Source organism: Saccostrea echinata, unplaced genomic scaffold (genome assembly GCF_033153115.1).
Source record: "Saccostrea echinata isolate AGI-Se365-2 ecotype Australia unplaced genomic scaffold, CSIRO_AGI_Sech_v1 ptg000054l, whole genome shotgun sequence".
Taxonomy (NCBI): domain Eukaryota; kingdom Metazoa; phylum Mollusca; class Bivalvia; order Ostreida; family Ostreidae; genus Saccostrea; species Saccostrea echinata.
Genome location: NW_026889803.1, coordinates 20148119 through 20161269, shown reverse-complemented (window position 1 = coordinate 20161269; position 13151 = coordinate 20148119). Strand labels below are relative to the sequence as shown.

General features: G+C 33.6%; 1 protein-coding gene across 1 annotated transcript in view; it reads left to right on the top strand.

Moving 5' to 3' along the window:
- Window positions 1-7078, top strand: part of LOC133172407 (glutathione hydrolase 1 proenzyme-like) — a 29910-nt gene extending 22832 nt beyond the window's left edge. The window contains exons 3-10 of the mRNA XM_061307284.1: window positions 1877-2069; window positions 2433-2593; window positions 3047-3196; window positions 3627-3781; window positions 3991-4178; window positions 4782-5022; window positions 5624-5737; window positions 6929-7078. Of these exons, the coding sequence (XP_061163268.1) occupies window positions 1877-2069; window positions 2433-2593; window positions 3047-3196; window positions 3627-3781; window positions 3991-4178; window positions 4782-5022; window positions 5624-5737; window positions 6929-7078 (1352 nt within the window). The remainder of the gene's footprint in view (window positions 1-1876; window positions 2070-2432; window positions 2594-3046; window positions 3197-3626; window positions 3782-3990; window positions 4179-4781; window positions 5023-5623; window positions 5738-6928) is intronic.
- The last annotated feature ends 6073 nt before the right edge of the window (window positions 7079-13151 follow it).

The following is a 13151-nucleotide window of genomic DNA, read 5'->3' as shown; positions in this document are numbered from 1 at the left end:
CTTCTAAAATCAAAGAGTGGTATTGCTTCGACATGACAATTGATTATGAACAGAAGACATGATATTTTATCTTATTTATACCCCTGTTTTTTAATTTATTTTAGACTTTGGAAAAACCAATAGACTTAATTTTTTTTTTTAATTTATTTTTAGACTTTGAAAAAACCAATAGACTTAATTTTTTTTTTTTTTTAATTTATTTTTAGACTTTGGAAAAACCAATAGACTTAAATAGAATAAGAAGGTGTGAGGAACGTGTGGGTTTTTCCCAGATCTCACATCTCACATCTCAGGAATTTCCAGATCTCAGAACGTGCTGAGCGCGTGTGGGTTTTTCCAGGACCCCTTCCTTTAAAAAAAGGTATAAAAACCAGCGCAGAGAGTGTATGGGTCATCATTTTCAGTCAGAACTTTTTTCAGAAGTCAGAGGTGTATACCATGGCACAAGCAATGATGAATACCAAAGACAACCCTAATTATGCGACACCTGAAGGCTATGTCATAGCCCCCATGCCAGAGACTCAGGATCCTGTAGGACTGGACTTGGGATTGTATAATTTCCCAGAGGCCATGACCAAAGAGGACTTTGGTATTTTAACCAACACGTTAGAGGGGATCGTCAACATGCTAAACCAGATGCAAGTGAATGCAAATAAGTTTGAAGAGAAAGTCATGAGTGAATTCGTTGACCTGAGAGACAAAATGGCCCAACTGGAGGATAAAGTGTGGAAAATAGAAGAAGAAAAAGGCAAAGGTAGAGAACCCACAGACACAGAAGCTCCAAAGAAAACCAGAGAGACCAACCCCTGTTTCATCTGCAAAGAGTTAGGACACTGGGCCCCTGAATGTCCCAAGAAAGACCTATGCTACAAATGTGGAAAATTTGGACATTGGGCCGATAAGTGTGACCAAAACAAACTGTCTGAGAAGAAGAGACCACCCAAGCCCAAGGAAAAAAAAAGACGCAGGAAAACATGAGTCTCGGGGACAAACAGGGTAATTTATTAAACATTCCTGTAGAAGCTATTGTACATCAGGAGAACAAAGAAAATCTGATTCCACTGGACCAGCCTAAGAAAAGAAAACACAAGGAAGAGGTCAAGAAGTCCCTGAAACTTCAAAAGAAGAAGAATTGACTTTGTATCATACTTAAATAAAAAGAGTTTTTAAACTTTAACATTGACTTGTTTTTCTTTTTTTAGAATAACAGCTGGAGATCAGCTGTGTTTTTAAAGTGTCAAAATTAAGCAGCGAGAGAGGCGATGAAGGACTAGGATGACGTCATAATCAAGATTTGAATCGCTGCCAAGTTTAGGGCTAGGTAGGATCTCACATGGATTTTTTTTTTGTTTTGTTTTTCAGGCACTTTAAGGGCCTAAAAGTGCACTTAGTTGACCCGGCCATCCCCCAGGGCCCAAAAGTGCACTGAGTTGACCCCCCATCCCCCCAGGGCCCAAAAGTGCACTCAGTTGACCCCCCTAGCTAGACCCCTTATACTACTAACGCATATACATGTTATAAGAGAAATACCCTTAGCGTGCGACAAAAAAGCGTCGCTGTAAATCGAAGGTTTTTACAATGCTTGGATCTGTAGCTCACTGCTTTGTCTGTCCTACTTTTGTTGACCAGAGAGCTACAGTTCTGCAGTTACCGATAGATAAGAGGAAGCTTTTCTTTGTCAAACATTTGCCGTAGTACACTTAATTGTAAGCGTTGTGAATTTTCATTTATGAAGAATTACATTCTCATTTACATTTAATAGTTGCAATGCAAAATAAAATTGACAACGAACATAATTATCCACCCAGCTTCCTTTTCTTTTGTTTTGCAAATGCTGATCACATTTTGGAAAATCCTATTCCATTCCTTTTGCCAGGTGGTTTAGCTATAGGAGTACCAGGTGAAATTAAAGGATTGTATGAAGCTTGGAAAATCGGCGGCAAACTTCCCTGGAAAGATTTATTCCAGCCAACAATCAAAAAGCTTCGAGACGGATGGAAGGTTAGCCAGCCACTGGCGTATGCTATTTCAAGTCAAACGACAGTTTTATTAAGACAGAAAAATTTAAGGTATTATTTATTTATTTACCTATAATACATTTAACAATTCCCAGTTTAAGATTAAAGTCAGTTTAAAACAATGATTTTAGTACAACGTTTGATGAAAACATGATACTAAGCATCAAAAATAAAATTTAAGTTCGCTCAATATTTCTTATGTACATGTACCAGACACTAATCATATGCTCAGAAATATAAAACATTCTATACATATAAATTAAATTCTTCATTGTCAATTTCTTTCTCACTAACAACTAACACTAACTTTTCTCACTTTTCCAAAACTGGGAAAGTATGACTAAACCGTTATAAGTAACGCTTTCATTATTTAAATAGACATTACAATTTTTGTGTTGTTTGATTCTCTTCCAGAGACATTCTCACAAACCCAAATACCGCACGACCATACAAAGAAGGAGAAATCATCAAAATGCCTAAACTGGCCAGCACATTTGAAGCCATAGCCAACGATCCACACACGATGTATAATGGTTCTCTTGTCGATGACATCGTTAAGGATATTCAGGAAGCAGGTGCTACATTAATCTTGACAGTTGTTGAACTTCAACTTGCAGATTAGCACTTTTTTGAGTTTATTATTAAATACTGAATTGATATATACATGTAGGTACACTGTACATGCAAAAGTATTGGTTGTAGTAAATAAACAATATTCTGGCTAGTTACCACGGAATCTTGTTGCAATGGGAATTTTTTTAACAAGGCTTTTTTTAAATAATATTTTGTTCTGATATAAATATGTTTCAATTCCATCTGCTAACTCGGAAAGTAAACAACTTTTCTTCTTAGAGTTGCAGTAAGGTTTTATGACCATCTGATAAGAGAGGTAATTCTTAAAATGGTGATTCGATTTTCAACTGTGTTATTGAATACATGTTATCTTTATTCGTTTCGTTCGAAATGTGTCTATTTCTGTCAACATTGCAGAATTGCAGAAGAATATAAAAGATTTTTCTTTTTACTAGGTGGAATTATAACAAAGAAAGACTTGAGAAACTATGTAGCAGTTGTGAAGGAACCGTTGGTTGTAAAACCTAAGGACAACTCCACCATCTTCACGCCACACCTACCATCTAGCGGAGCAGTGTACGCCATGATCCTCAACATCGCAGACGGTAAGTGCATTTAGTATCAATGTCGCAATCCCACTAGGAATGTCCTTTAGTTCATTTTAAGATTTCTATACCACCGCAAATAAGCTGTATGGAAAGGAGTATATTGCGTGTCCGTCCGTCTCTGTTTATCTGAAGAATCAAGGTTATAAATGCGTTTAAATCACTTTCTTGAATCAAGAGGAATCGAAACAAAACATGGCTGCATCTGTGCATACTTAATGAGATGAATGCTTTAATTGTGCCCCGGAAGGGAGGTTTTGGTCCCGTTATAAAAATCTAGTTTTGAACTAAAATAATATGCCACGGAGGTAGGACCCAGAGAGTATACAATAGATTGATCTACACTGTCAAGACCGTCATAGTTTAAAAATGTGTTGATAGTTATGATTTTTTTTTTAAATATAATTTATTGCATTTTACATTTTTGCAGGATACGATTTCAATCCAGATAGTGTCTCAAACACTGAGAAATCGACATTAACCTGGCATAGAATCGTGGAAGCCATGAAGTTCGCTTATGCAAAGAGAAGTAGCCTTGGGGATCCAGATAAAGAGAGCCAAGGTTTTAAGGATAACATTGATTCGGTAAAAAGTTTCCTAGTGTATTTACATTTACGTGAATTTTAAACGTACTGTAAAGATGTACAGGGGCTTCAAATCTCGGTCGAGTAAAAACATGCAATTCGCAATCATCACCTGAAGATGCTGAAAATAGTGAAAAAACTTTTTTAAAATTAAACTTAAGTTTTGTTGGGTGCGTTATAACGAATTTGTAATTCGTTTCTTTTTTTCAGTTGATAAGTAATATGACGTCAACATCTTATGCTGAATATGTTCGATCTAAGATATCTGATACTTCTACACACGACACCCTGTACTACGGGCCGACATTTTACGACCAGCTAAAAACGGGGACGTCACATTTGGCAGTTCTGGCGCCAAATGGTGACGCTGTCTCGCTCACAAGTACAATAAATTATCAGTACGTTGACACATAATAAACTCAAAATCTGTAATATATCGAGAAAAAAATTACCGAAACAGCTATATATATATATATATATATATATATATATATATATATATATATATATATATATATATATATATATATATATATATATATATATATATATATATATATATATATATATACTTATTTACTTCCTTCATTCTTATATCGCTTGGAAACAACGTATTCCATTAGGGACATAAGCTACGTAGTTTTGAATTTAATGTTTCCCTATAACCTGTAATTGAAGAGTTCCAATGAAAGACTTATCATGATTCAAACCTCCTTTAAAACAAAATTTAAGGAAATGCCAGCTAAAACTTGTATGCATGATCATTTTTGTATTTTTTTTTAAATTGAAAAACAAGGATTTTATAATTATCCTTTCAAAACCTCTGGGAAAATATGTTGATTTTTTTTTAATAAGAACACTCGATGATACTATGATCTTAGGAATATATTGAAAATTATCAGTTGCATTGTATATGATCTTAATTTGAATACTTAATTATAACTACAGTATTTATCATTGCTGTGTATTTATTAATTCATTCATTTTTCTTTGAATTATAGTTTTGGTTCGAAAGTGGTCGGAAGCAGAACAGGGATTTTTTTCAATGATGAAATGGACGACTTTTCTACACCAAACAAAACGAACTATTATGGTGACCCAGCCACTGCTGCGAATTTTATCAAGCCAGGTAAAAGGCCACTGTCTTCAATGTGTCCCAGCATAGTGGTCGATTCAGATGGTCACGTGAAGTTAGTGGTGGGAGCTGCCGGTGGGACAAGAATTACAACATCAACTGCTTTAGTATGTTTATGGTAGTGATTTAGAATGAAAAATTAAATGCGTGTAGAAGATGTCGCTTATGTCGACCACAGTTTTAATGGTGAAATCTGCGAAGGGTTTGTGGGGGATCGAGCGAAACGGACCGAAAACCCTTGGCTTGCGAATACTCTAATACTATACGAGTATTATATAAACATTTATTTCTTTATTGATGAAGTGAAGAAGGATTGAGTTTGTCACTGTCGTGTGTTTGTCTGTCTGTCACAAAAAGGTATCCACTCTGCGACTTTGAAGCAAATGCAAACATTAGTACTTGTATGTTGTTGCCAATGACCTGAGGAGTAGCATGTCCATGATACAAAAACATACATTTTTTTTTCAAAGTAGGAGACAAAATTTAATTTCGTATGGAATCACAAAACGAGATATTTTCTCTCCATCGGTTTATTACAAAATAATGTATCTTTCTTATAAAATCGTCATCAGGGCAAAATTACTTTGGAGATAGTTTAATTTGAATTTCATTAAAATACTAGTCGTTAAATTCATTATACTTGAAATTGCATTTGAAACGGAAAGTATGAGATTTAATTTCATTTCAATGTTTATGAATTTGTTTCAGGTCAGCATTGAAACACTGTGGTTCAAGTATGGAATTAAGAAATCAATCGATCACAAACGACTGCATCATCAGTTATTACCAGCCTACATATTAGTGGAAAACGGATTTGACCCGGTAAGTTTATACATACAATTTATTTAGTAAAGAAAAACATTTTTCATTAAGGTTTAGAGCTTCCATAAATGTATGTAATGTTTTGCTTTAAAATATCACAAGAAATTCATTAAATGGATGAATACTGTCTACTTACAGTTGCGCAATTTTAGAAAGCATACGCATATTGTAGTTTAGTGCAACCTAGGTTGGTTGGTGGTTTGCTTTACGTCTCTTCGAGAATTTTTCTGATCGGCCTCGACCCGAACACAGTTGATTCTGTATGATGCATCTTGCAAATGAAACTATATGCGCGCACATTACGCGCCGGACAACAGTAACTTTGTTTGCTTTAAGGTTCCTGTAATTCTTTCATATCAATTTATATAGTTATATCACCAAAGATATTTTTTCAAAACGTTTTCTTTGTGATATATATTTTTTATGCTGTACGAAAAAAGTATGCACAAGAACTTGTTTATCTATTGTTTGGTAGCCTGGCATTGCTAAACGAGTGCCCTGGAAACCAGTGTCCCAGAGACAACAAAAAACGAACTTGTATTTCCTAGTAGCAGCGACTGGTATCAAGGACAGAGAAGCAATGCGACATTTGTTTCAAAAAATCAATTTGATAACAATTGTTTCGGGGAAAAATAAGTTCATACATGAGTGTTACGACAAAGTTATAAATAACAACGTTATTTATGAGGTTTACACTCCTTCAAAGGAATACTTATTCAATATATCTTGGGACGCAACCAATTGTTAATGGAAGGCTGCAAATTTACTCCTGTCGCTAAGTAGTGAGGGATCTTTTTCGCACCAGCATCATCTGCGACTCGGAATCTCGGTTTGTACGGTATCTTCCGGACGACCCGTCTGCACGTCTCCCTATGGGATTCGAACCCCGACGTAAGAATCCACTCTACTCCGCGATTCTAGAACGACGCGAGACATTCGCTGAGTCCCGCTTGCAAGAATTAACAACTGAGGACTGCTATTAATTTTTTCGGTAAAATAACCGGAAATGGTACAATGTAAATACGCTTACTTATGTCCCATCTCTTTCGCGTAAAAATCTACTTGCTTTTTGTGTTTTTTTTTTAAACTATGAACTTGACCTGTTGCATAGTTTTGCTGAGCAGGTTTTCTTACTACTGAACAGATTGCCTCTGGATGATCTAGCTGTAAAATTTGATTTCTTTTTTCCAGCAAGTTATACAAGGGTTGAAAAACATTGGTCACAACATTACTATGTCGGAGTCTGCCGGCTCTATAGTGCAGGGTATTCTACAGTTGGAGGAGGGAAAGATAAGCGCCAATGCTGACTACAGAAAACGAGGAGTTCCGGACGGCTATTAACGCTCATAAAGTTACGATTGAAAAACAAAACAGGGTACACGTGACAATTTTCATTGTGAATTCATTCAAACAGCAAATTTTGGAAATCTTCAAATAGTGCTTTAATTAAGGCTTGCTTGACAATAATTCCAGGATACAGTAGATTCTGCTAATGATACGAGAAATTTTTCCTCGCAATAAATGACTGTCTTAGAGATGGACAGAGTGTATACTGATGAATATATAGTTACCTACTGTTCTTAAATTAACGAGCTTTGATAACCTCAGTTATTTTCCTTTTCTCATATTTGTAATAAAGCGTTCATAAATAAGAAGTTTGATCAAATTCAAGAAATCGAGAAGGTGGCCTCATCGGCTTCAGGTGTTTTTCTTTGGAATTTTAGAATACTATTTGATATGAAAAAATTCCTATGCCCTTTAAAATTTGAAAATATAAAGAAATCTGTGATTGATATTTAGGCCAGCATTTTTTTTATTTTTAGGTTTACAAACCCGCCGCTCAAGTTTTTGAATTTTCAGAAAAAAAATAAAATTGAGAAAAGTGGATTTTTTTTCTTTCCGATGCCCAATTTGAGTCGGGATGGAGATTTTGAATTAACGAACTCGTACTTCCGGTTTACGATAAACATGGAAACATGGCGGGTAATTAATGAAGGTAGGTCTGCATAGGCCATAGCAGCATCATAGCCTTGGTTTAGTGAGAAATTTATCAACGGGAGTGCCATTCAAAAAGTTTTCACCTGTTCAGAGGACAAATAAAATGCTGACGACTTTGTTGCACAATGGCATGTTAGTGAGATAATTTTGTATCCGTATTCAAAAGTATTTATCTGCATGTAAATTAATTTCCTCTCACTGGTTACAAACTGTCCATAGTAGCTATAGCCAGAGACATTGTTTAGATCTCTGCTATAGCTTACAGTCGAACCAACATTCTTTAGAAAAGGATTACTTATGCATCAGATGTAATGAATAACACTATGGAAGAAATGAAGTGCATTTGTGGGGGGAAATTAACAATAGCCTTAAAAATGAAATATTTCAGCTATTAAAGAAAAAAAATTATATAGGAATTATACAGAAATGTCTACAGGCACATAGTATTGTTTACGAATATGGCAGCCAGAAAAAAATATTTTACAATAAGTTGAAAAAATTTTGACTCCCTCCTCAATGCTTCCTGTGTGTTGTATGATAGGAATATTTAATTAAGCTCTCAAGTATATTTTTAGAAAACTTTCTACACATTCACTTAACACAATTTTTTTTAAAATATGAAGATAAATTAAAAGAGTGGAGAAATTTGATTTTTTTATTTTTTAATTTGGTATTTTGACCAACATCTTAAAATTTATATCAATGGCACCAACTGGCAGACAATGAAATTAACAATTTAAGGTTCTACCTTGTCCTGTTTTTAACCATTGTGTGGCCAGTGGCAAGGAGCCTGTTATGAGAGCACAAAAAAAGAAGCAAAAGTGAATGTACAGAAGTCGGAAATTTATCCAAAAATATAATTTTATATTTTTTTATTTCCTCCTCCTACGGAACTTTATCATTCTGATGTCCGTAAACCTAAAAATAAAAAAAAATGCTGGCCTTATGATTAAAGAAATCACCCTATGTTTTAATGTGTTTTATATACATTACATTTCATTAAGCTTCATAAACCCTCTGTTCATTCTTATAAAATTTTGATTAAACCCTAACTTGACTATGTTCGAAGCGCTACATGTATGTATCTCTGGCGGAATATTTTCTTGGATTTTGATTGGCTAAAAGGCTGTTTCTAAAACTATATATATCGGGAAAATATCGTAATTTTATTTATTCACTGCAATATTTAAACATCGGAATTGAATTTTTAAACCCACTGATTTTTTAAATTTTGCTCTCTGCCCAAGCTAAGTACCTAGTACTTCAGGGAGTTGGACGAATTTTCCTGTCGGCGTGCAGTTTTGACGCTGTTTACGGAGATGAAAGACAAACCTGTCATATATGGTTTGTAGATAAATTATCATAGAAGAGAATTGTAATGAACAGTTTGCCAGTGCATTTTCTCTGAAAGTGTAAATAACTGCGATTCTGAGGAGGGGGTAATTCGGAGTCAGAAACCTGTGTTGAAATTATACTGGATTAAAAAATATATTAAAGAAACAGGTGTCTGAGTTCTGTAGATGTATAGTAGGGCTTATTGCTAATTTACATATTTACATGAATATTTTGAATAAACATGTTTATAATTTTAATAAAACATTTGAAGATTTAATTTTTCTAAACATATTTTTCTTGATTTCTCAAAGATTATGTTGCATTTATGTAGTCACATACCCACTCTGTGCATTTTATAAGGCCATTTATATCTGACATTTCAATTTTTAGCTTACCGGAGCCGAAGACTCAAGTGACCTTTTCTGATCAAAAGTTACAAGTCCGTTATCTGTCGTTGTCGTTGGGGTCGTCGTCGTAAACTTTTTACAATTTCATCTTCTCAAGAACCACTTGCCATGATAAGTCATATTTATATGGAAGCATATTCAGGTAGTGTAGATTCAAATTGTTTAAATCATGATCCCCTGGGGTAGAATGGGGTTACTATACTGGGATCAGAGCTTAACATGGTTATATATAGAAAAAATTCTCTATAGAACAGCAAAGCCATGATTAGTCATATTTATTTGAAGGACTTTGTATAGTGTAGATTCAAGTTTGTTAAAATCATGACCCCCAGGCGTAGAGTGGTGGTGCCACAATTGGCAATCAGTGTTTTACATATACATGTAAATAGAATTAAAAATCTTCAACGCAAGAACAGCAAGGTCATAATCAGTCGTATTTATGTGGAAACATCCTCAGGTAGGGTAGATTTAAGTTTGTTCAAATCTTGAATCATGAGGGTAGGGTGGAGCCACAATGGGCTATCAAAGTTTTACATAGGAATGCAAAGGAAAAATCTATAAAAATCTTCTCAAGAACAACAAAGCCATGATCAGTCATATTTATATAGAAGCATTCGCAGGTAGTGTGGATTTAAGTTTGTTTAAATCATGAACCCTCGGGGTAGGGTGGGGCTACGATGGTTGATCAAAGCTTTACATAGGAATATATAGGAAAAAGAATCTGCTGATGAAGAACAAGAGGGGCCATAGTTACTCAGGTGAGCGTTGTGGCTCATGGGCGTTTTGTTTGCAATATAAACAGGTTTTATTGATTATTCATTTTATATGTCAAAATACATAAAATCCACATCTGAACACTTTTACTTTCAACAATTCATTTCAAATGAAATATTTGAATTTAACGCATTAAATATTCTAAAAATAAAATTTGATTTGATAAAATTTGATAAAATTATATTGCATGGCTTAAGTACGGAAGCGTATTAGTGCCACGTAATATTTTTTTAAGTTGAAAATTCCATCTTTAATTAAAGTTGGTTTTTCCAACTTTAAAGTTGGTTTTTCCAACTTTAAAGTTGGTAATAATTCCAACTTTAATCGTGGCTCTTTCCAACTTTAAAGTTGGTAATAATTCCAACTTTAATCGTGGCTCTTTCAACTTTAAAGTTGGTAATTCCAACATTAAAGTTGTTAATTCCAACTTTAAAGTTGGTTATTCCAAATTTAATCTTGGCTTTTCCAACTTTGAATTTGAGCATTTCTAGCCCTTTTCTTTAGCTTTTTCCCCTATATTTTAAATTATTACCAACTTTATTAATGCAAAATTAATACACTGAAATAGAATGGTGAGCAATTAATCTGTGTCAATTATTTTTTAACTTGACCTTCCCTTTGACCTTACATATAACTCCCAACTTTGAAAACCCTTATACTTTTTGGTCCATCTTATATAATTATACAGAGAATAATTTCATACAACATCGTACATAACAGTATTTCAACCAAACCTATTTAAGAGATCAAATATATATTTTGTTTTGTATGATTGAATAAGCTTAAACAAATATTTGGTGTTTAATATAGGGATGAATCAACACTATAGTACATGCTACAATTACAACTGAACTAAATGGATCAATTCTGTATGTGAAAACACAATGAAATAATTCCTTCTTTCATCATAATTTCATAATTAAATCATTTCTCTCCATTGTAATTACATGTATACTATAAAACAGCAACACGATTCCAGGTACAGGCGCGGGCCTAGTTTTTCAAAGGGGGGGGGGGGGGTTGAAGAGGAAATAAGAGTTTTTATACCGTACATTTACATAGTAAAACGACAACTTAACGAGGTTCGCTCCTGAGCTTTTGAGCAGATTTTTGTCTTAATATATATTTCAAAAATTCTGCATAATGTTTTAGTTCTTACAATAAATTTAGATTCTAGAATACCAATTAAACTATATTCAGGTAAACTCCATGATTAAATTCCATACCAAAAGCATTAAGTGAGGAACTATATTTTGTGGCGGAAGGTTTTTTAAAAGAAGAAAATGATCATTGTATTTAAAGTATCTTAAGTTTGGATTCCTATTTTTACATGCAGTCTGTACACAGAGTTATTCTGTGCCGTGAACTATTTTATGCTGGTGCTAAATTATTTGATAAATAAACTATCATGAATTCTATCATCATATTTGATAAATATAGCAAATATATTGTGAAAATCCAGAAATAATAGCCCTAATTTAAGCTTAAAATTAGCAGTATTTTAGTAATATCTAAAAATTAACATCACAGACCCACATTTTTAATTTTCTTTTCCCTAGTATATAAGACACTTTTAACCATTTTTCTTAAATTCAGTATAATGCCATTACTTTCAAATGATTTTATTGCTTGTTAAATTTTTAATGCCAGAAAAATGAAATTTTTTGAGTGCAAAAAGGTCAAATAATTGAACATGCGAAGTAATTTGAAATTTTTTTTGTTCTCACAAATTTTATTGTGTCTATTCAAGATGAAATAAGACCATGTTTATTCCCATAATTTATTTGAATAAAAAATATTGGAGGAAAAACTTTAAAAATTGATTTATGTGTAAGACGTATTTACAGTGCAAAAAGGTCAAACTAAATGCAGCATCTAAACAAAAAACTATACTCAGAAGAAGTGCCCCCCCCTCCCCCCTGCGTTCTACGGGCCTGATAGTACATGTATCAATTAATAACAACACTTGTTATAATAAAGAAACTGATTAGATATATGTAGAATTAAAATCAAAATAAAAGTAAAATACTAAATTTCAAATTTAAATGTAAATCAGGCCACCTAGCTTTAGTGATTTGAAAAGCCCAGTATTTTTATCTAGATCGACCCGTTTAAGAAAGAGTGTGTGAGAAAATTTTAAAAAATTTTTATGCTATTGTAGCTATTGTAAGTAAATATTTACCTCGCTACCACATCCTATTTTGTAATTATTTGAATTGAGTAGTTCTTCAAAGGGAGAAAAAACAAAAATAAAAACAAACAATACAAGAAACACTGTTTTTCAAGCCGGAACATAAGTATATTCATGTCCCCCTCGACCCCAGCAGTGTTATATTGGATTTGAAAACAGTAAATACTCTTCTTAAGTTGTGCAAAATTTCAAATTTTTAGAAATAAATGAACCATTTTTAGTTCCACGGCAACTGCAGGTATTTTGGATATTCAAACTCGCTAACTTGCATTGGAGAGTCAGACACTTACATATTAATACATGTACATGTATTATAATTATAATCAGATGTCAATCTCCAACTCGTATCACGTAAATAATCCATGAATTGATCATCCAAAATATTGCGTTTATGATGTTGACTTAAAACCGGTAAAGCATCACTTCACGAAAAAACAATGTGGTAAAACTAGAAGAAAGCAAAAACGTTTTTGAAAAAAAAAATAAAAACAACAAATATTCGTGACTCTCCCCTCTCTCCCCACCCCCTCTAGATCCGCCACTGAGCTACAAAGTACATGCATCTGAATATAACACATAAAGCCATACAAAGATAGAAAGGCCAAGATTAAAGTTGGAAAAGCCAAGATTAAAGTTGGAATTATCAACTTTAAAGTTAGAATTACCAACTTTTAAAAAAAAAAATTCGTGGCACTAATACGCTTCCGTA